The sequence below is a fragment of the Miscanthus floridulus genome, chromosome 13 (genome assembly GCF_019320115.1).
Source record: "Miscanthus floridulus cultivar M001 chromosome 13, ASM1932011v1, whole genome shotgun sequence".
Classification (NCBI taxonomy): Eukaryota; Viridiplantae; Streptophyta; class Magnoliopsida; order Poales; family Poaceae; genus Miscanthus; species Miscanthus floridulus.
In genome coordinates this window covers 49365225-49387258 of record NC_089592.1, presented here as the reverse complement: position 1 = coordinate 49387258, position 22034 = coordinate 49365225, and the positions used below count along the sequence as shown (strand labels likewise).

At 46.2% G+C, this 22034-nt stretch overlaps 1 protein-coding gene and 2 pseudogenes across 1 annotated transcript; 2 read left to right on the top strand and 1 right to left on the bottom strand.

Moving 5' to 3' along the window:
* The first annotated feature begins 5946 nt into the window (after positions 1 to 5946).
* LOC136501441 (chloroplastic group IIA intron splicing facilitator CRS1, chloroplastic-like) lies at positions 5947 to 12632 on the top strand (annotated as a pseudogene).
* Positions 12633 to 13776: 1144 nt separating this feature from the next.
* Positions 13777 to 15112, top strand: LOC136500648 (tubulin alpha-1 chain-like; annotated as a pseudogene).
* Positions 15113 to 15710: 598 nt separating this feature from the next.
* On the bottom strand, positions 15711 to 16585 carry LOC136502157 (uncharacterized). Its single transcript, XM_066497629.1, has 2 exons — positions 16255 to 16585; positions 15711 to 16069 (listed from the first exon to the last, which is right to left on the bottom strand). Exons 1-2 carry the CDS (start codon positions 16420 to 16422, stop codon positions 15839 to 15841), a joined length of 399 nt encoding a protein of 132 aa, XP_066353726.1. The 5' UTR covers positions 16423 to 16585; the 3' UTR covers positions 15711 to 15838.
* Positions 16586 to 22034: the final 5449 nt, after the last annotated feature.

Below are 22034 nucleotides of genomic sequence, written 5' to 3'. Positions count from 1 at the left end.
ATCTAAGGCATTTGAGTTAATGCACATGGACTTGTTTGGACCAACCACATATACTAGCATTGGTGGAAACAAATATGGATTTGTGATTGTGGATGATTTCACTAGATACATATGGGTATTCTTTTTTGTTGACAAGAGTGATGTGTTTGCAACATTCAAATCTTTTGTCAAGGGTATTCACAATGAGTTTGAAACAACAATCAAGAAAGTTAGAAGTGACAATGGAAGTGAGTTCAAGAACACTAGAATTGATGAGTTATGTGATGAATTTGGAATAGACATCAATTCTCGGCCAAGTACACTCCTCAATCAAATGGGCTAGTTGAAAGGAAGAATAGAACTTTGATTGACATGGCAAGATCAATGTTGAGTGAGTATAATGTAAGTCATTCATTTTGGGCCGAAGCAATCAACACGGCTTGCTACTATAGCAACCGACTCTATTGTCACCCCATGATGGAGAAGACACCCTATGAGCTTTTGAATGGAAGAAAGCCCAACATAGCATACTTTCGGGTTTTTGGTTGTAAATGCTATATATTGAAGAAAGGCACTAGATTGAGCAAGTTTGAAAAGAAATGTGATGAAGGTTTCTTGCTTGGTTACTCCACAACTAGCAAGGCTTATAGAGTTTGGAATTTGGCTAGTGGTACTCTTGAGGAGGTTCATGATGTGTAGTTTGATGAAACAAATGGTTCCCAAGAGGAAGATGAGAATCTAGATGATGTAAGAGGCACTCAATTGGTCAATGCAATGAAGAACATAGACATTGGTGAGTTAAGGCCTAGAGAGGTAATTGATATTGAAGATGACAAGAATCAAGTGCTCTCTAACTCAAAAGTGCAAGCTAGTGGTTCCCATGATCAAATCCAAGCAAGCACTAGTAATGGCAATGTGCAAGATCAACAAGTGGCTAGTTCATCATCTCAACCAAATAATCAATCTAATGCAAGCAATCAAGTGCAAGTGCTTCAACCAACCAATGTTGTAAGAGATCATCCATTGGACACTATCATTGGTGATATTTCAAGAAGTGTGCAAATAAGATCAAGATTGGCTTTATTTTGTGAGCACTTCTCATTTGTGTCATCCATTGAGCCTAAGAAGATAGATGAAGCTTTGAATGATGTTGATTGGGTCAATGCTATGCATAAAAAGCTAAACAACTTCACAAGAAACCAAGTATAGGATTTAGTTGAGAGGCCTAAGGATCATAATATGATTGGAACTAAGTGGGTCTTTCGGAACAAGCAAGATCAAGATGGGATAGTAATAAGGAACAAAGCAAGATTAGTGGCTCAAGGTTACACTCAAGTTGAAGGTCTCGACTTTGGAGAAACATATGCCCCGGTTGTAAGATTGGAAGCAATTAGGATCTTGCTAGCTTATGCTTGTGCCCACAACATCAAGTTGTACCAAATGGATGTGAAAAGTGCATTTCTAAATGGGTACATCAATGAGCTTGTGTACGTTGAGCAACCTCCCGTTTTGAAGATGAGAAGAAACCCAACCATGTCTACAAGTTGAGAAAAGCTTTGTATGGATTAAAACAAGTACCTAGAGCATGGTATGAGAGATTGAGGGATTTCCTACTCTCTAAGGGATTTAAGATGGGAAAGGTTGACACACCTCTCTTCACTAAGAAGCTTAGGAATGACTTGTTTGTAATGCAAATCTATGTTGATGATATCATCTTTGGGTCAACAAATCCAGAATTTTGTGAGGAGTTTGGTAAGATGATGGCAAGTGAGTTTGAGATGTCAATGATTGGAGAGCTTAGTTACTTCTCTGGTCTTTAAATCAAGCAAATGAAGAATGGCACATTTGTCAGTCAAGGCAAGTATATCAAGGACATGCTTAAGAAGTTTGAAATGGATGAGAGTAAAGCTATTAGTACACCAATGAGGACAAGTAGAAGCTTGGATAGTGATGCTAGTGGCAACATGGTGGATCAAAAGATGTATCGGTCTATGATTAGAAGCCTACTCTATGTGACCGCATCAAGACCGGATGTGATGTTTAGTGTATGCATGTGTACTAGATTTCAAGCCTCACCAAGAGAAAGTCATTTGAAGACAACTAAGAGAATATTGAGGTACTTGAAGCATACACAACATGTTGGATTATGGTATCTCAAAGGAGCAAGATTTGAGTTAATTGGATATTCGGACTCCGATTATGCGGGATGCAAAGTTGAGAGAAAGAGCACATCGGGCACATGTCAACTATTGGGAAGATCACTTGTATCTTGGTCATCAAAGAAGCAAAACAGTGTAGCATTTTCAACCACTGAAGCAGAGTACATTTCAACCGGTAGTTGTTGTGCTCAATTACTTTGGATGAAGGCTACCTTGAGTGACATTGGAATCAAGTTCAAGCAAGTGCCATTGCTATGTGACAATGAAAGTGCCATAAAGCTCACCAACAACCCGGTTCACACTCAAGAACAAAGCATATTGATGTCCGCCACTATTTTATAAAAGATCACCAATAAAAAGGGGACATTTACATAGAGAGTGTGGGCACTGAAGATCAACTTGCTGATATATTCACCAAGCCACTTAATGAGAAGAGGTTTTGCAAGCTAAGGAATGAATTGAACATACTTGACTTCTCCAATATGTGTTGATGCACCCCCATTATATGACATGCCTCTCTTTCGAGCAATCCAAGGTAAAAGTTGATTGGCATGGCATACATCCTTGCTAAGGACATGATTAGTGCATCTAGACATATTTTACACTTGAATAGGCTCATTCATGAAAATCAAATGAATTTGATGCTTGTATGGTACCACTATTGCTTGTATGTTTGAAATGATCTAGTGGTAGCATATGACATGTTTGTGGGCTTGTAAACCTAGTGTTTGATTTAGAAAATGAGTTATAAGTGTTTAACTCAACATGGTACAAGATAACCCTTATTTGGAGGTGTGAAGAAGCTTGTCCTTGGATCAAACCGAGTTAAATATCTTTTGCAAGTAATCTAGATTGAACCAAATTAGGAAAATGATCCTCATTTCACATGGTTTCACCCCAACATATCTATAATTTGAGGTCACCTTTTATGCAAATTATTGACATTAATAATCCTACCCTATCTATACTTTAAGCCTTTGTGGTCATTGATGACAAAGGAGGAGAAATAGTGTACAAAGATAGTGAAATAAAGGGGGAGAGATAATATATGACAAAAGAAGGGGATCAATTAAAATTTTGAGCATACAAATAGGGGGAGCAAGCTCATAAACTTGTATGGTGTATTTGAATGAGCATTACATATGTTTGCTTGTATGGCATAAGTTTTAATTTCAAATATCCATGCTTGTATGCTAGTTTTAGGTTTGAATGTTAAAATAAAAAACTAGCATGCATAGGCTAAGTAACTAGACTTATGTTCATTCTATGGAAACTAGATCCTTGCATGTAATGTTGATCTCATGGGGTATTCTAGTTCTTATATATATCTAGTTACTAATGGTGCTAAGGATGGTATATTGGTGCACTTCGATTGGTATCACGCTTCAAAGGTCCATCTCTTATATCTTAGCATCATTTGATAGAAATTAACTCCTATATTCATATCTAATCATATGTGCAAAGCTTCAATTAAAACTCTTAGCACATATGTAGGGGGAGCAATTGCTATCATATGGAGTTCATGAAACTTGCCCATATCTTTTACACATGGTAAATATGCTTGGGCAAGCAACATGGATTCAAATGAACTTTAATTCATATTTTGTATAAGGGTTGTCATCAATTACCAAAAAGGGGGAGATTGAAAGCTCTAGTTTGGTTTTGGTTAATTGATGAAACCCTAAGTGCTAACCTAGTTTATCAAATGATTATGAGATAGGTAGCACTACTCCAAGTGATGAAGCGATGATGAAGATCATGACAATGATGATGGCATGGTGATGGTCAAATGCTTAAACTTGGAAAAGAAGAAAGAGAAAAACAAAAGGCTCAAGGCAAAGGTATAAAATGTAGGAGCTATTTTGTTTTAGTGATCAAGACACTTAGCGAGTGTGATCATATTTAGGATAAATAGCCGTACTATTAAGAGGGGTGAAACTCGTATCGGAATACGGTTATCAAAGTGCCACTAGATGCTCTAACTCATTGCATATGCATTTAGGATCTAGTGGAGTGCTAACACCCTTGAAAATATTTGTGAAAATACGCTAACACATGTGCACAAGGTGATACACTTGGTGGTTAGCACATTTGATCAAGGGTGGTGAAGTTTAGGTGCAAGGGCAAGAAACTCCACCGGTGGAGTGTTCGCCCGAAGAGTATGGACAGTCCGACGGTGCCACCGGCACCCTAGACAGAAAAATTAGAGGTCACTGTGAGTGACCGGACGCTGATCTTGGGTGGACCCATGCGTCCGGTCAGGCGTAGCAGAGAGGTCGCCAGTTTCGGTGTTACACCAGACGCTGGACCTGAGATGCACCGGACGCTGGTTTCTGTATCTGGTCAAACTGACATGGCGACACAGTGACTAGGGTTTAGCACCGGACGCTGGTATGTATCCGGTCAAGGTGGACCGGACGCGTCCGATCGAAGAAAACTGGATTTGGACCCTTACTGTAAACGACCGGACGCTGGTGGTTCAGCGTCCGGTCAGTTTTGCCGGAGCGTCCGGTCAGTTAATAGCCGTTGTGATCTGGCGGCTCAAGTTTAACTCAGAATGACACGTGGCTTACATCTGTGGACCGGACGCTATGTCCAGAGTCCGGTTAGTATGACCGGAGCGTCCGGTCAGAGCGCATGTTACCCAGTAAAGAGGTACAACGGCTCTATTTCGTGGGGGCTTCTATTTAAGCCCTATGGCCGGCTCAAACTCACTCTCTTGCACATTTTCATTGACATAGCAACCTTGTGAGCTTAGCCAAAGTCCTCCCACTCATCTTCATCATTGATTCATCATCTTTGTGAGATTGGGAGAGAATCCAAGTGCATTGCTTGAGTGATTGCATCTAGAGGCACTTGGTATTCGTGTTGCGCTGTGGATTTCGCTTGTTACTCTTGATGGTTGCCACCATCTAGACGGTTGGAGCAGCGGTGGAGGATTGGCACGAGTTGGTGATTGTTCGTGGCCATCTCCGGTGATTGTGAGGGGAGTTGTACCTTCCCCGGTGGAGCGCCAAAAGATAACTCTAGTAAATTACTCGTGTCGTTGAGTTACCTCACTTGTGGGTCGGTTCTTGCGGTGTCCTATCGTGTGGACGAGGTTTGTGAAACGCCTCTTAGCCGCTGAACCTCCAAGTGTTGGTTGACACAACGGGGACATAGCGTGTTGGCAAGCACGTGAACCTCGGGAGAAAATATATTGTCTCTTGTCTTTGACATTCTCCCGGTGATTGGCTATATATTCATCTTGTGATTGGTTCATCCCCTACATGACGGTATAATCACCCTACTCACCTATTTATATTCTTGCAAACTAGTTGATACAAGCTCTTTAGTGTAATTAGTATTGAGAGCTTGCTTTATTATTGTCATTCATCTAGTTGAGCTCTTTAGAGTAGTAAGTTTGTATGCCTAAGTAATCATTGTAACTAGAATTATTGGATAGGTGGCTTGCAACCCTTGTAGAGCTAGAGCAAATTTGCATTACGCTATTTGTCATACTAATCAAATTGCTCTAGTTGATTTGTAAATTTTTAAATAGGCTATTCACCCCCTCTAGCCATATTAGGACCTTTCAGCGCGGCATTGCCGCGCTATGGTCAGTGGCGCGGCAGGACCCGCCACGTCAGCGCCCCCCCCCCCGGCCGGCCCGCGCAACGTCAGCCTTGTGCCGCGCCACCATACATGACGCGGCACAGGCATTTGGCCGCGCCCGAACAATAGGCACGGCTAAAAGTGTTAGTTTAAAAAAACGATAGTGTTAGATTTAAAATTATATTAAAAAAAGGGTTAAAATAAAAAAAAAAATCCCATGTTGCCACCGCCGCTGCCCCTCTTCTCCCCGTCCCCAAAGGCCCCGCCTCCGCCGCCATGGCTCCACGGGTCCTCCACCCAAAGCCGCGACTCCGCACCCCCGGTGCCTCCACCCCCTGCGGAGGCAACTCCTTCCAAGCCCCGCACCGACAGCCCCAAACCGGCACCGGCAAGGAAAAGCACCAAAACAACAGCCAAGCCCCTCACTGCCGGAGTCCCCGGGGGCCGCACCCACCGAGCGGTCCTCGGCATCATCCGGCGCGTTCGCTCCCTCGAGCTCTCCGATGCTCCGAAACCGAGCTCTGTCCACACCAGCAACGCCGGTGCAGACGCCGCATTCCACCTTCCAAACGAGCCGTCCCCGCCGCGGGAACCAGGCCAAGAAGTGGTGGGGAAGGCGAAGCCGCGGCGGTTCCGTGGGCGGCTGCTAGGGACGAGGGCCTCAAGGTCGCGCTGCGGCGGGAGAAGAAGCCGCGGGAGCCGACGCGCGCCGAGACCGAGCTGGAGACCGACGCGCTGGACCGCCTGCGGCGGTTGGCGCGCGGGATGGGCAGGTGGGTGCGGGCCAAGAAGGTCGGGGTCACTGACGAGGTGGTGAAGGAGATGCGAAGGGAATGGGCCAGTGGTGAGGAGCTCGCCGCCGTGCGCATCGTCGAGCCACTCCGCCGGTCCATGGACCGCGCCAGGGAAATTCTCGAGGTGAGTGAGACCATGAGGCGCTCAATGTATTTTGTTCCTTGGGGTCTGATCCCCTATGAACTGTATGCTCTCGGCATGATGATTTCGACCTTAGCACTTGAGATTTGAATTTGAGCTTCAATTAAAGCAATGTAGCTAGTAAGTTGCAGTTTTGATAAAGCAATGCACGCTTTCTAATATAGCGGGGGCTGAGCCTTTGATCTAAAAAAGTTGCAGTTTTGATGCAATCTTTCGTGTGTTTTTCTTGGCAAATTGATTTTGATGCAAATGAATATTGGCAGTGCAAGAGTGTAATCATGGTCGTTCTTGCCAGTTGCCACCATCTAAAACTTCAGACTGCCAAATGCAGATTTAGTTAGTAGTACTATAGTAGTAAGGAAATGGTGGGTGGAGGGTGTTTACAACTGATGCAAAGGAGAATATGCAACTGTATTTGTGACATTGTGTTCCAGTGGACTTGACAGTCATTATGCCAATACTTGCAGAGAAAGATTGTTTCTCTACCAGCTGTATTTGTTCCTAGTGTAACAGTGTGGGTTACCAAAAAAAAATGTTTTTATACCAAGCGTATTTGTTTTGAACTTTTTTAGTTGTATATGATTACTCAACTACTAATGTTGAGTTCAAAAACTTACAATTTTCTGTGATGGATTATAATTTTTTTCACAGATAAAAACAGGAGGCTTAGTTGTCTGGACAAAAGGAGACATCCATTTTGTCTACAGAGGAAGCAAATATCAGCAAAACGCAAAGCATAGTCACACTTCTCTAACTAATGTTCATAAAGGCTCTCTAGTAAAACATAATGTTCGTACAACCCTACTTAAGTATGGGAGCGAAGGTCCAGCGTTAATCAACAGTTATGGTGAAGCAGATGATGCTTTTCAAGAAAACAATCAAAGTATTGTGACCTGAAGGATGAAGAACCTGTCAAGGGAACACTTTATGAGAGAGAAGTCAATAGACTATTGGACACTTTGGGCCCTCGATTTGTTGATTGGTGGTGGGACACACCATTACCTGTGGATGCTGATCTCCTCCCAGAGTTTGTTCTAGGCTTTAAGACTCCATTTAGGCAGTGCCCTCCTGGTGTGAGACTCACACTAGCTGATGAGGAGCTGACATACTTGCGCAAGCTTGCACGCCCTTTGCCAACACATTTTGCCCTTGGTGAGTATGCGTTTAGTTACCATATGCACTTTCTGTTAAGTGTACAAGTAAATTGTTCCTTGTGTTTGTGATTTTATACACACATTTAGTGATAAGTATTTCTGTTGTCATATGCTTTCTGTCTTATACATACATCACCTTCTATGTGTTCAATACGTGTCATCCACTTCTGTTGTTTATATGGTTACCATCATAGGGTTATATCACGTTAACTTTACATTATGAACATGTTGTGGACTCCTTCATTGGGCAGCAGTATAATAGGAAGAAGAAGCAAGGGTCGGCTGCCTCTAGTGGCTAGAATTAGTCCAAGCTAGCTAATAATAGAACATGCAGGAAAAATAGGAATACCACAGCCGCTCATGTGGGTGTTATAACCACAGGTGCGGCTGGGGATTAGGAGCAAGCAGAGAAGAAGAGTCCTCTTGTTCAGAGCCTCCCAGGGAGGGTGAACTAGCTCTTCTGCTGCTGCCATTGCTAGGATTAGTTACTGTAATTTCCCCTCCAGTTCATCAATAGAGTACCCAGATTCCTAGCCATATCATCTGATATTCAGAGCCTTTGATCTTGCGACCACATCTGATTCCGCCGCCGCAAATTCCCACCCTCAGATTACATCTGCTCGTCCACCATTTCCAGCCATGGACGATCTCCTCACCATCTCTAAGAGGGCATCTCTGCGAGGTGTGATCGCATCTCTGCAGGGATCGATTGGATCTATGAGACAGTCCTCCAACTTAGCGACCGGATGAAGGCTCGGGACTCGTCACCAGCTCCTCCAATCCAGTCGTCCCCGTCCCTGGGCACAACGGCATCACCGCCTTCTTCCCCGCCAGCGACGACCCAGTCTGCTATACCAGCAGCCATCACATCTTCCCCGCTGGCAGCATCACCAATACCAACAGCTTCACCTCCACCGACAATTGTGGCTACACCGACAACCTCCCCACCACCTCCACCATCAGCGGCATCCCTACAACACTTGAAGCCCTCGCAACGCTATCAGTAGTGATGCCATCCGCACCACCAGGACTGAAGCCGTCGGACAGGGTTGGCGGAATAGCAAACTCTCTGGCCTCGTTGTCTGCTCAGCGGGTGTTCTCGTCAGTCTTGGACACCACACCACCACTGTCTTCGACATCAGCAGCCTTGCCAACAGCAACTCCATCAATTGTGGCGACACCCATGGCATCAGCGCCGTTCTTGCAGCTTCCAGATGTGCCACCGTATCCGACATTGTCGCCATGTTCATCAGTTGTGGACATGTCTGCTGCATCAGTATTGGCTGCCTTTGTCGAACACATCCTGACGGCAGTGGCATCTCCTTCCCCTACGACCACCATGGCCCCACCGATGACACCAGCGCCAACACCCCCGCTGGCTGAATTGACTCCAGTGGCGCAATTTCAGACCTCATCTTCCATCGTCACCACGATTGTTTTCTTTCAACAGCTGACTGCTCAAGTGTGCTTCATCACCTTCAGTATTGCTCAGCCCTAGTTCCGAGCAGGCCTACAGCTCGAGGACGAGCTGTTTCGAAAGGAGGGTAGAAGTGTTGTGGACTTTTTCATTGGGCAGCAGTATAATAGGAAGAAGAAGAAAGGGTCGGCTGCCTCTAGTGGCTAGAATTAGTCCAAGCTAGCTTATAATAGAACATGCAGGAATAATAGGAATACCACAGCCGCTCATGTGGGTGTTATAACCACAGGTGCGGCTGGGGATTAGGAGCAAGCAGAGAAGAAGAGTCCTCTTGTTCAGAGCCTCCCAGGGAGGGCGAACTAGCTCTTCTGCTGCTGCCATTGCTAGGATTAGCTACTGTAATTTCCCCTCCAGTTCGTCAATAGAGTACCCAGATTCCTAGCCATATCAATACAAGACAGTCATAATTTTGTGTGTCGTTGGCAGGTAGAAATACAAGATTGCAGGGTTTGGCTGCTGCTATACTGAAACTTTGGGAGAAAAGCCTTATAGCAAAAATTGCAGTGAAAGTAGGTATCCAGAATACGAACAATGAACAAATGGCATGGAACCTGAAGGCAAGTATTATTCCTGAAGTACCTTCTGACATTTATGTTATTAAAGTGCATTATAGTCAAGTCCTCTGACTAGCAAAACCTAAAATGTTGTCAGTCACCTCTTTGGTAATTACAATGCTTGGTTTATCTTGCATTACTACATTTTAAAGGGATTTGCTAATTCCTGTTTTTGTTCTGTCATAGGCTAAACTAGTGACTAGAGTATGGTAATGAATCGGACTAAACATGAATCCTTAGTTTCTTACTGCAAGTTTACATGGTTCTTAATCAGATATTTATGTTATTAAAGTGCATTGTAGTCAATTCCTTTGACTAGCAAAACCCAAAATGTTGTCAGTCACCTCCTTGGTAATTACATTGCATTACTACATTTTAAAGTGATTTGCTAATTCCTGTTTTTGTTCTATCATAGGCTAAACTAGTGACCTAGAGTTTGGTAATGAATTGGACTAAACATGAATCCTTAGTTTCTTACTGCAACTTTACATGGTTCTTAATAAGATATCCATGCTCTCTGTTTATATTGGTCCTTTATTTGTATTTTCTTGTGTAACACTGAAGCTCCTCAGTGCAGCATCTTACAGGAGGCACTGTGATATTGAGAAACAAGTATTTTATTATTCTATATAGAGGCAAAAGCCGGACAGGAGTGAATCAGAAACTAGAGTTATGGCGGGAGACTTTGGAGTCCAAAGGTTTTAGACTTAGTAGAACTAAAACTGAGTATATGAGATGTGACTTCGGCACTACTACTTGGGAGGAGGAAGATGTTAGTTTGGAAGGTCAAGTAGTGCCTAGGAAGGATACCTTTCGATATTTAGGATCAATGCTACAGAGGGACGGGGATATTGATGAAGATGTTAGCCATAGAATCAAAGCAGGGTGGATGAAGTGGCGACAAGCGTCTGGTGTCCTATGTGACAAAAGGGTACCACAGAAGCTAAAAGGCAAGTTTTATAGGACGGCGATTAGACCTGCTATGTTGTATGGTGCAGAATGTTGGCCTACGAAAAGACGACATATTCAACAGCTAAGTGTCGCGGAAATGCGTATGTTGCGTTGGATTTGCGGTCATACAAGAAGGGATCGAGTTCGGAACGATGATATACGTGAGAGATTAGGGGTAGCGCCAATTGAAGAAAAGCTTGTCCAACACCGGTTGAGATGGTTTGGACATGTGCAACGGAGACCTCCAGATGCACCGGTGCGTAGTGGAATCCTAAGTCAGGATAGTAACGTGAAGAGAGGCAGAGGAAGACCGAAGTTGACTTGGGTAGAGGCAATAAAAGGAGACTTGAAAGGATGGAATATACCCAAAGACTTAGCCTTAGATAGGAGTGCTTGGAAGACAGCTATTCACGTGCCTGAACCTTGATTGCTTCTGTTGGGTTTCAACTCTAGCCTACCCCAACTTGTTTGGGACTTAAAGGCTTTGTTGTTGTTGGAGTTGCTCAAACTGTTATTCAAAGAGAAGCTCAGGTACATGATGAACAGGTGAAGGAAGAGGAAGCTCGACTGAAAGCAGTTGACTCACTTCAGATGGTTGGTGAATTATCATCTGAAGAAAGTTCTGTAGGAACTTTCAGGGAGTATCAGGATTTCCATGCTGACCTTGTGCATGAAAATACTGAAAAGTCCAACATCATGATTGAACTAGGGGGCCGAGAAGTATAGATTGGAAAAGGAACTGAAAGACCATGAATGGAAGCTTTCCATTGTATGTGTTCATGTGAAGCATCTCATGCTCTGATTTGAAGTCATTGACTTGTAATGTTATTAGTTACAGTTATTTTTGCAGCTCAACAAGAAGATTGAAAGATCTAACCAGGCACTGGCAAAGCTTCACAGTTCTTGGAGCCCTTCAGATCAGTCTGCTGATAGAGAACTCTTTACAGAAGAGGAAAAGATGATGTTCCGCCAGATTGGGCGCAAAATGGATGGGCTTGTTCTCCTAGGTAAAGGCGTAAAGCTATCCATATGTGCTCTTATTACTGTACCAGTGACCTACAATATCCATTTTATCTTTCTCTGATCATTGAATCTGCATACCATTTGTTTCCCCATACAGGAAGACGGGGTATCTTTGATGGTGTAATTGAAGAGATTCACCAGCACTGGAAACATAAAGAGGTTGTGAAAGTAATTACAAAGCAGAATCAAGCCCGACAGATCATGTACACAGCGAATCTGCTTGAGGTTGAGACAGGTGGAATATTAATAGCAGTAGAAAAGCTCACAACCAGCCATGCCATAATACTTTACCGTGGAAAAAACTATCGCCGCCCAGCAAAATCATCATTTAGTAATCTCCTAACGAAAAGAGAAGCGCTCCGAAGATCAATTGAGGTCCAACGACGAGGGGTAAGAATCGGCATATAACATTCATCCACTAAAACTTCCATTTTGTTCTCTTGCTGGCAATCTCATGCCCTTTAATTGAATATATGCAGTCAATGAAATACTTTGTTCGGGAGAGACAGAAGTCCATTTTGGAATTGAAAAGAAGACTGGTCGGTAATATACATACTTGATACGCTTTTGTAGCTAGAAATTTTGCCCTGATGTTATTTTATTTTATTGCTACAGAGATATGTGACAAGGCAAATCAAGTACCGAACCCCTTGATCATGAAGAGGTTGGATAGCATGGATAGTAAATGATATGTGCAAATTGTAATAATGGTTGCATCCATATATATTTTTTTCCTTAATATGGAATGGCCCTGTAAACTGTGAATCCCAAAATGAACAATTCTGAAGTGTACAGATTATATAATACTAGTATGTTGTACATACGTGCCACTTTACCCGCATTTCATGAAAATAAGTGAAATTTCTTCTGTTTTGGCAAAATTCGCCAATCCCTGTTAACTATTGAGATGGCAGAACAAGCATGGTCCCCTTCTTCAATTTTTGTTGGGAATATTGTGTTCTTGCCTCTACTTTGATGTCCAATTATGATTTTATCCTCGTTTTTGTCATCGTTGTGATTTTACCCCTGCTTTGTAACTACTAAGACTCAGTTTACCCTTACTTTTAACTTTGGTAGTTGTATCTGGAATAAAAAAAAATTAAAACAACAAAACCTTTCACAGTAAGACCAAATGACAACAATACCTCTTATCCACTCATACCCTCCCTAATCCCCCATCCTCTACCCTATCCTCTCTATCTCTCTCATTCTCCTCATGTCAATCCTTTGAAACCCTAGCAGCGGCGTGGGCGTGGGGTGCGGCTGGGCGGCGTGGGGTGCGGCTGGGCGGCTCCTTGCGCCGCGCGACGAGGGCACGGGTCTAGCCCCGAGCGGCATGGCCCCGTTCGTTGGGCGGGCGGGCGTCGAGCGACCAGGGCGTGGGCGCCGTGAGCGTGGGGTGCGGTTGGGCGGCTCCTTGCGCCGCGCGACGACGGCATGGGCGTGGCCCCGAGCGGCCAGGCCCCGTTCGTCGGGCGGGTAGGCGCCCGGGCGTCGGGCGGCTAGGGCCCAGCGGCTGAGCGTGGGGTGCGGCTAGGCGGCGAGGAGGGACGAGCGTAGCCCCGAGCGGCTAGGCCCCATTCGTTGGGCGGCCAGGCGCCCCAGCGTCGGGCGGCCAGTGCCCAGCGCGGTCGTGGCGGCCAGGAACAAAAGCGAGCAGGCATCGTGGTGTAGTTAGCGAGGATAGGAGCAGTGACCCCGGCGAGATGGATTTATGCGACGTTGGTTAAGAGATTAGGTAAGATTTTGAGCTCCTGTGATTTGGTCCGTAGGAAAATTAGTATCAATCTTCAGTGACCCCGGCGAGATGTGTTTGAAATGTTTGCAATCTGAGATTTAATTGTGGTGTACTAGTGTAGGTGGCATGCAATTTTACACTGACTGCATTTCAATCATATGGCCTCCTTTTATAATTTGCATAAATAAGGATGCTATGTTTGTATTCTATTCAGGCTGATGGCCAGATGCCTGGTGACAAGACCATTGGGGGAGGTGATGATGCTTTCAACACCTTTTTCAGTGCTGGCGCTAGGAAGAACGTCCCCCGTGCTGTGTTTGTTGACCTTGAGCCCACTGTCATCGATGAGGTGAGGACTAGCACCTACCGCCAGCTCTTCCACCCAGAGCAGCTCATCAGTGGCAAGGAGGATGCAGCCAACAACTTCGCCCGTGGTCACTACACCAGTATGTAATCTTATATGATCTTTAATTTACATTGCTCCTAGATATATTCACTCTATAATGAACATCTTACTTAAACTTGATTGCTTGTCTTACAGTTGGCAAGGAGATTGTTGACTTGTGCCTTGACCGTATCAGGAAGCTTGCGGACAACTGCACTGGTCTCCAGGGCTTCCTCGTCTTCAACGTTGTTGGTGGAGGAATGGGATCTGGCCTTGGTTCCCTCCTCCTGGAGCGCCTGTCTGTTGATTACGGCAAGAAATCCAAGCTCGGGATCACGGTGTACCCATCCCCCCCCCCCCCAGGTCTCTACCTCGGTGGTTGAACCATACAACAGTGTCCTGTCCACCCACTCCCTCCTCGAGCACACTGATGTTGCCGTACTACTCGACAACGAGGCCATCTATGACATATGCCGCTGCTCCCTTGACATTGAGCGCCCAACCTACACCAACCTCAATAGACTTGTGTCCCAGGTACTGTCTTGGTCTGCCTTTGCATTCTGCCAGGTAAACGTTCTGAAATCTGGGCTTTTGTCTCTAACCATTAGCTGTTACTGATGTTGTGCAGGTCATCTCATCCCTGACTGCCTCCCTGAGGTTCGATGGTGCTCTGAACGTTGATGTGAATGAGTTCCAGACCAACCTGGTGCCCTACCCCAAGGATCCACTTCATGCTTTCTTCCTACGCTCTAGTGATCTCTGCGGAGAAGGCCTACCACGAGCAGCTGTCCGTGGCTGAAATCACCAACAGTGCCTTCGAGCCATCCTCCATGATGGCCAAGTGCGACCCCCCCCCCCCCCGCCATGGCAAGTACATGGCCTGCTGCCTAATGTACTGTGGTGATGTTGTCCCCAAGGATGTGAACGCTGCTGTGGCCACCATCAAGACCAAGCGCACCATCCAGTTCGTGGACCGGTGCCCAGCTGGCTTGGCATCAACTACCAGCCTCCCAGCGTGGTGCCCGGTGGTGACCTGGCCAAGGTGCAGCGTGCCATGTGCATGACGGGGGACCAAAATTATGGCAACTGGATAGAACCTTGCCTACTCAAGTTATTGACATGCATTGCTTTGATCTGCTGCAGCTAGTTAATTTCATAGCTGAGCACTACATGTGGCAGGAATAGAAGCGTCTGGAAGAGGAGGGAGGTTGGCTGCATTGTTAGAAATAGATGCATGAATGTGATGGATGACACTGAACATGTAATATCTCACTACTAGCTACCGCTTTTGTTGGACTTGTATGTTGGATGAGGCTTGGTGTTGTATGGATACTTTTGCTACACTTTCACTTGATGTGATATTATATATCTATATTTGCATGTTGTGTGGAATCATATGTAACAAGTTGTGCAATAATGCTACCAATTATAAAAAAAAAACAGGGGTAAAATCACAATGTATTCAGATAAGTAGGGGCAATTTCACATGGGCAAATTTGTCCTTACTGAGCTCATTTGACACCATTATCTGTTGTTTACGGAATAAGGGTAAACTTAATCTCCGTTTTCAAAAAACAAGGGTAAAATCACAACGATGACAAAAGCAGGAGTAAAATCACAACTGGACGTCAAAGTAGGGGCAAGAACGCAATATTTGAGAACTGGCACCATTTCCCTGCGCATGTTTTGCTGTCTCTGTTGGGTGCGCTAGACAGAGGCTGATTAGCCCAGAAAGCGCCCTTGATGGTGTGAAACAGAGAAGGCACGCAGCTTAATTATGCAACTTTATAGACAACAATTAGGTGTTTGCACGGAACAATATAGCCATAACAAGCTCAAATTCAACAAATTCAACATTTGTTTCGAGGACAGCAGAAACAAGTCGTCGTCATGGTTGCTTAGAAGGGGAAGGGAAGGTGGGGAGCTTCTCCGCTTTGGCCTTGAGCTCCGGCTTGGGCCTCGGCGGCGCGTTCCTGGGGTTGGTGAACCAGGCTGTGTAGAGGAACTGCTTGTGCGGGCCGTCGTGGTCGCAGATGAGCCTTAGCTTCTGGCGCTCCCTCATCCACCGCAGCATGATCTTCATCTGCCTCTTACTTGTCAGACCTCGAAGCCCGACATCCTGAGGATGAAAGCAAAGATCAATCTCAGCTGCTCGTTAGAGGAACCCATGCACTTAAAGAAAGGAAGCACCGCCGGAGTCCAGTCCGAACGAGAGGTCTTTGGAGAAGCATTCCGTCGAACAGTTTCTATTCATTCATGGATGTGACCGTGCTACGCGAGGGTAAGGGGTGGATGCTCTTGTACCTTGACGTGGTCCCAGACATCGGAGATGGTGAGCGGGCCGTGCTCCCGTACGACGTCGAAGATGGCGCGCGTGATGGACTGCGCCCGCTCCGGCGGCGCCGTCAGCTCGATCGGCGCCATCTTGGGCTTCCCCTTCTTGGCCGCCCACCGCGCCACCGTCGCGAACATCGCCGGACGGTCTCGCTGCGCACGTGGCCCTCCTGAATCCTGATCTCACCAGCGCCCGCACGCACTTCCCACTGAGATGAGCAGCCCAACGGCACGATCGAGGAGGGTAGCTACTTCGGGTGAGCTATTCAGATTATCCGACTTTGACTTTTTTTAAACAGACTTTGACGTTTCCAATTAGTACATATATATGAAACAACTATCTGAATATGTATTCGATATCCGTCCCATTGAAAATATCATTTTTAACTTTTAAACTTCTTATTTGACCGTTCATCTTATTCAAAAATTTTATGCAAATAATAAAATAAATAAATCATTATTAAATTATCTTTAATGATAAAATAAGTCATAATAAAATAAATAATATTTATAATTTTTTTAATAAGATGAACGGTAAAAAAATGTTAAAAAGTAAAAAACGATATTTTTAATAGGGGCTGATAAGCCCGATTGATGCTGGTTTGTTGTGAGAGAAAAACACTGTTGGCTCGCTGATAAGCCCTGACTAAAATCAACAAACGAACAGGCTATATATCCTAATATAATGCTATCCGATTCTCTTGGGTGGGTCGAACAGGCTGTATATCCTAGTATAATGCTATCCGATTCTCTTGGGTGGGTTGATCGGTCGGTCGAATCACGCGACAGATGAGTTTTGATGTCCTTCATTCTGATGGTGTACGAGCGTACAAAGGCTGGGAGTCTGAGTCAAAAGGGGCCGTCTCGGACCATAGTTGGCCATGCAACCTGAGCCCACCGGCTCGGCCCAAGGCCCATTTTTTGGCCTGGGGCGGTCCGGTGGCTAATGGGCTCACGCTGGCACGACTCGGAGGAGCAGGCCGTGCCTGGGCCTTACCCTAGGCACATGGGCCGGCACGGCACGGCCTGTTACAGAGCCGACGGTCCGCTGGCGGCCCGGCCTCATATGGCCCCGTGCAGCCCCACGCCCCCACGCAGCAGCCATCGCCCATCCCCGCTCCGCTCTCCCTCTCCCTCTCGGCCTCTCCGCTCTCCCTCCCTCATAACCGAGATCAAGGCGCGACGACGGCCCCTCCCCTCAGAACCGCACGCATGATGGCGCAGCGCGGTGGCCTCTTCCCGCGGCGTCCTCCCTTCTTCCTCGCAGGGCGGCCTCCTCCCCACGGATCCACGCGCAGGGGCAGCGTAGAGTCCTCCTCCCCCTCCGATCCGTACGCAGGGGCGGTGCAGAGGCCTCCTCCCCATGGATCCACGCGCATGGGCGGCATAGAGTCCTCCCCCTCGGATCCGTGCGCAGGGTGGCACAACGGCCTCCTCCCCCATGGATCCGGGCGCAGGCAGCGTGCCTCTCCTCCGAGCTCCCTCTCCCTTTTCTCTGATTTGTGTGAATGCATGACTTTTATCTGATTCCTCTATTTTCCGTTTTTTTTGTGGTGTTGTGGACTTGTGATTGATCCGTGAGATCTATAGCCCTATGATTTTTGTTGTTTTTTCGATTTTTCTTACTGGAATGAGATGAACAAGCTTGAGCTTGCCATGGCCATTGACGCTGCAGATCTGCCTCAAGGCCTCCTCCATGGCTCCATGCACCGCCGCCGCCACCGCGCTCCCGTGCTGTCCCTCGCCCCCTACTGCCCCTCCTGTTCTTTCCTTTCCTCTCTCTGATGCCGCTGACGCGACCGGCGGCCTCCTCGACCTCGACGCCGTCATCGTCTGCTGAAGCAGGCCTTGGGCTGGTCCGGCCTCCATGACAGGCCATGCTTACCGGCCGGCCTGGCATAAAAAAATAGCCCAACAAACTATGCCTGGACCGTCAGCCAGGCACGAAGTTCAGCTCGACACGGCCCGGGAGGCTCGGCGTGCCGTGCCGGTCCAACCCCTATCAGACCGTGCTTTCACGGCCCGTACCGTGCCGAGCCGGCGAGTTGGGCCTTGTTTAGATTGCAAGTTTTTTCACTATTTCTCCATCACATCAAATCTTTAGACATATGCATGTAGTATTAAATGTAGATAAAAAAATAACTAATTACACAGTTTGATTATAAATTACGAGACGAATCTTTTGAGCCTAGTTAAGCCATGATTAAACAATAATTATCAAATACAAACGAAAATACTGTAATATCAAATACTAATTCATAGCCTCAATTTAAATAAGGCCGTGGCCATATCTCAGACCGGGACGCCCACAAAGGTTGGCGGTCGGCGTCAACATCGTAACTCGAGCCCACCGTTCGCGTGCCACTCTGCAGCTTGTTCGTCTGGTCCTGACCTGACCTCCACATTCAATGCTCCTGGCCTCCAAGCACCCGCACTCCAGATTCGTCTTCACCACACAACTATTGATGGGATGGCTGAACCCGAGTCCGAGCTGGAGTTTGGCTAGGCTTGTCGTGATCGTAAATTTTCGCACAAACGCGGCGGTACTTCTTATGAATCAGCCAACCGAGCATGCTGACTAACCGAGCATGCTGACTAGTGTCCATTGTCCAGCAACTCGCTGCTGCATCTGCCCATGGCTTCTGCAAGGTCAAGACTGGCAAGACGACTAGACGAGCAATGTCCCAATGTAAACCTGCAACCGAAGAAGTATAACCATTTTTTTTTTGTCTCAGAATTGTAACTGAAGCTATATATTGTTGTTTCTTGCAACCTGCAAGTTTTCATTGCATCGTATTCACAGGGGCATGCAGTCACCTACAGGGAGGCAAAGCCAACAAACAACAAAGAGGAAAACGGAGGAAGAAGAACAGAGCTACTGTACGACGGAAAGAAGATGGCGCAAGAATCCAATTCCCCTAGCCGTTTCCACTCTTTCCATTTATTCCTCGATGGCGCCGAGCTCGATCTTGCTGCCGCCGTCCCCCTCCGGGATGGCCACCAGCACCGGGCGCCAGCTCCGGCGCATCAGCAGGCTCCGCAGCCCGCCGGAGCCGAACCTCCGGCCCCCTCGCCACGCGCCGCCGCCACCGCCGCCGGGATCCGAGCTGGCACCGCCCGCCCTTCCGTCGTCTTCTTCGTTGTCATCCTCGTCGTCGCCGCAGTCGCAGCTGCACCCGCCTTTGCGGCGCCCGGCCTCCGGGGACGCGACGAACAGATCCCGCAGCGTGCGGCCCCCGCCCGGCCGGCCGCCGAAGAGCGGCTTCCTGTCGTCCTCCTGCCGGGCGGCCGCCAGCGTCTCTACCCCAGACTCGCCGCCGCGGCGGCGGCACAGGAAGCGGCGCAGGCGCCCGCGGCGCCTGGCGCTGGCGGTGGTGGCCCCGGCGGCGCCCCGGACCCCCCGGCGGCGCAGGCGGTACCCCGGGCTGGCGGCCCCCGCGTAGCCCGGCGCGGGGCTGCGCGACGGGCTCGGCGCCCCCGCCGCGCACCGCGTCGCCAGCAGCTTGAACCGCTGCGGCAGCGTCGCCATTTGCGTCCGCCTCCCTTCACTCTCTCTCCTTCTGTGCGTGTCAGTGGTGTGTGCGATTTGGACGGACGGGGCTTGGAGTCCGTGCGAGCGTTTTGTCTTGGCGAGGGCCTCGTGATCGGCGACGACGGGAGTGAACGAACGGCCGAGATGGGGCTTGATGCTGTTGGGTCGGGGTGGTGGCTGCGCTTTTGATGGGATGGGATGGGAGGGTGTGAGGCAGGAATGATGGCTCAACCGTGAAGGACCAAAGGTGTGGTCTACAAAGGCTGGCATATGATTCTCTTCTCCCCCTCCACCTTGATGATTGGATTGTGAGTTTTGAGAGCGCTTTATTGCTATGCTATTCCATTCTGCTTTTTTCTAGTGATTCCATACTTTCATCCAAGTGTCGCAAAAATGTTGGAATCTAGTTTCCTGGGAGATGCTATGATTTTTTTGTTTATTTTTTGAGGATAAAATGGGAAGTTGCTAAAATTCAGGTGCCTGAATTTTAACTTCGTTTTAGGTGATGATTATTACATATATTTTATATTAAAATTGTAGCTTTAGTTCGTTGCAATTTCTGTAGGCATAATATGCAATTTTCGGATCTAATAATAAAATACCTGTTAGATAAAAACACAAACCTAACCAAGTCTAATATATGTTGACACAAAGATAATTAACAATTATTTTTTCTATAGTTAGACACTTAGACAAGGACAAAAGAATTAATATATTGTAAAAAAACAATTAACAAATCATAAACAAATGACAAGAGGACAAATAGAGATTGTGCCACACGACCAGCACGTCGCTTGATGCAAGTCTAATTTTCAGGCACCTGACATTTAGAAAAAAAGTGGGTAAAATATGACCGTCCTTTTTTGCTTTATTTTTTTAGGCAAATTTCGATCAACAACTCACCAGGTCATTTTCTTTCTCACGCTTAGTTCTTGAGTCTGTTTTCGTGTCTTCTTTGTAGCTACTTCTAGTTCCCTCATCTTGTCGGCCCACCCGCCACCCCATCCTTGATGGCCTCTCAGTCATTGTGTCTTGCCAGGTAAAAAAATAAAAAATAAAAAATTGTCCAAACCGCCTTTTTCGCATGTGGACAATGGCTAGCGCCTAGTGGAGGCCTCATCGCCTCACAGATACACGACTCCTGCGAGCCCTAATGTATTCACCCATCACCGGAGTGTGGAGAGAGTGTCACCTCAAATTGGTCTTTGATTTTAAACATCTATATATAGGAGATGTGTAGTCTTTATAGTACTCCATCGGTTCCAAATCTTGAGTCCTTCCAGCTTTTCTAAGGATAATGCTTTTTGTTATGCACATAGACATAGGCTATATAACTATATAATAAAATCTATATATATTTAGAAAAGCCAGAACAACTTAAAATATAAAAATAGAGGGAGAGTATTATTTAAATTTATTGTGTAGACTCTTTAAGAGATGTAGGGTTGTGTGTTGTTTAACTCAATGCCCCATCTGAAGATTGAGGTGTGGTTGGCGAAGCGTAATTAAGCCAAGGCTGCTACGTACGCTCATGTCGGTGGTTGCCATGCAAGAGGCCGTGCAATAGACCCAGCATGCGTGATGATTAATTAAAGCGTTCAAACTTACAATATCAGCTGTGACTGTGAATCCTCCTGCTGCTTGTTACTTGTTACTCGCTCCATTCCAAATTATAACGCGTTTTTTTGTTTCTCTACATACAGTGCTTTTATTATGGGGGTCTTGCTATGGTACATCCAAATAACTGTGAACCGTCGATCTGAGTAGCAATTGTCATATAAGAGGTAATAGGATATATAAGGAAAATATCTTCGTATTATATCTAATATGCATGCATGATCTAACTTTCCTAACATGATCTCAAGTTTTTAATAACATGGGCATGGACACACACATGCATAGCGGTGGGACACACAGTTCACACATGTGTAGCAGTTGGTTGCAACCAAAAGGAAATAAACTGCATGTACACATGCAGATAAAAGGAAGCAATATGTTATTTATTTTTTATTTTTATTAATTATTTTATTTCTCGTAATAAAGGGCTTGGATTTATTTGAACTCTTACCTTAGTAGGTAAGAGTTGTACCATAGCAAATCTCTTTATTATATATTTAGACATTGTGTACATAAAATGCATAGTAAAAACTGTATATCTAGAAAAGCTAAAATATTTTATAATTTGCAATTGAGGGAGTAATAAGTTGTTCTGTAACTC

Excerpts from the sequence above, each read along its gene's own strand:
- LOC136502157 (XM_066497629.1), bottom strand. The coding sequence starts at position 16,422 with ATGTTCGCGACGGTGGCGCGGTGGGCGGCCAAGAAGGGGAAGCCCAAG. Across the intron at positions 16,070-16,254 it reads ATGTCTGGGACCACGTCAAG|GATGTCGGGCTTCGAGGTCT; the intron begins GTACAAGAGCAT and ends TTTCATCCTCAG.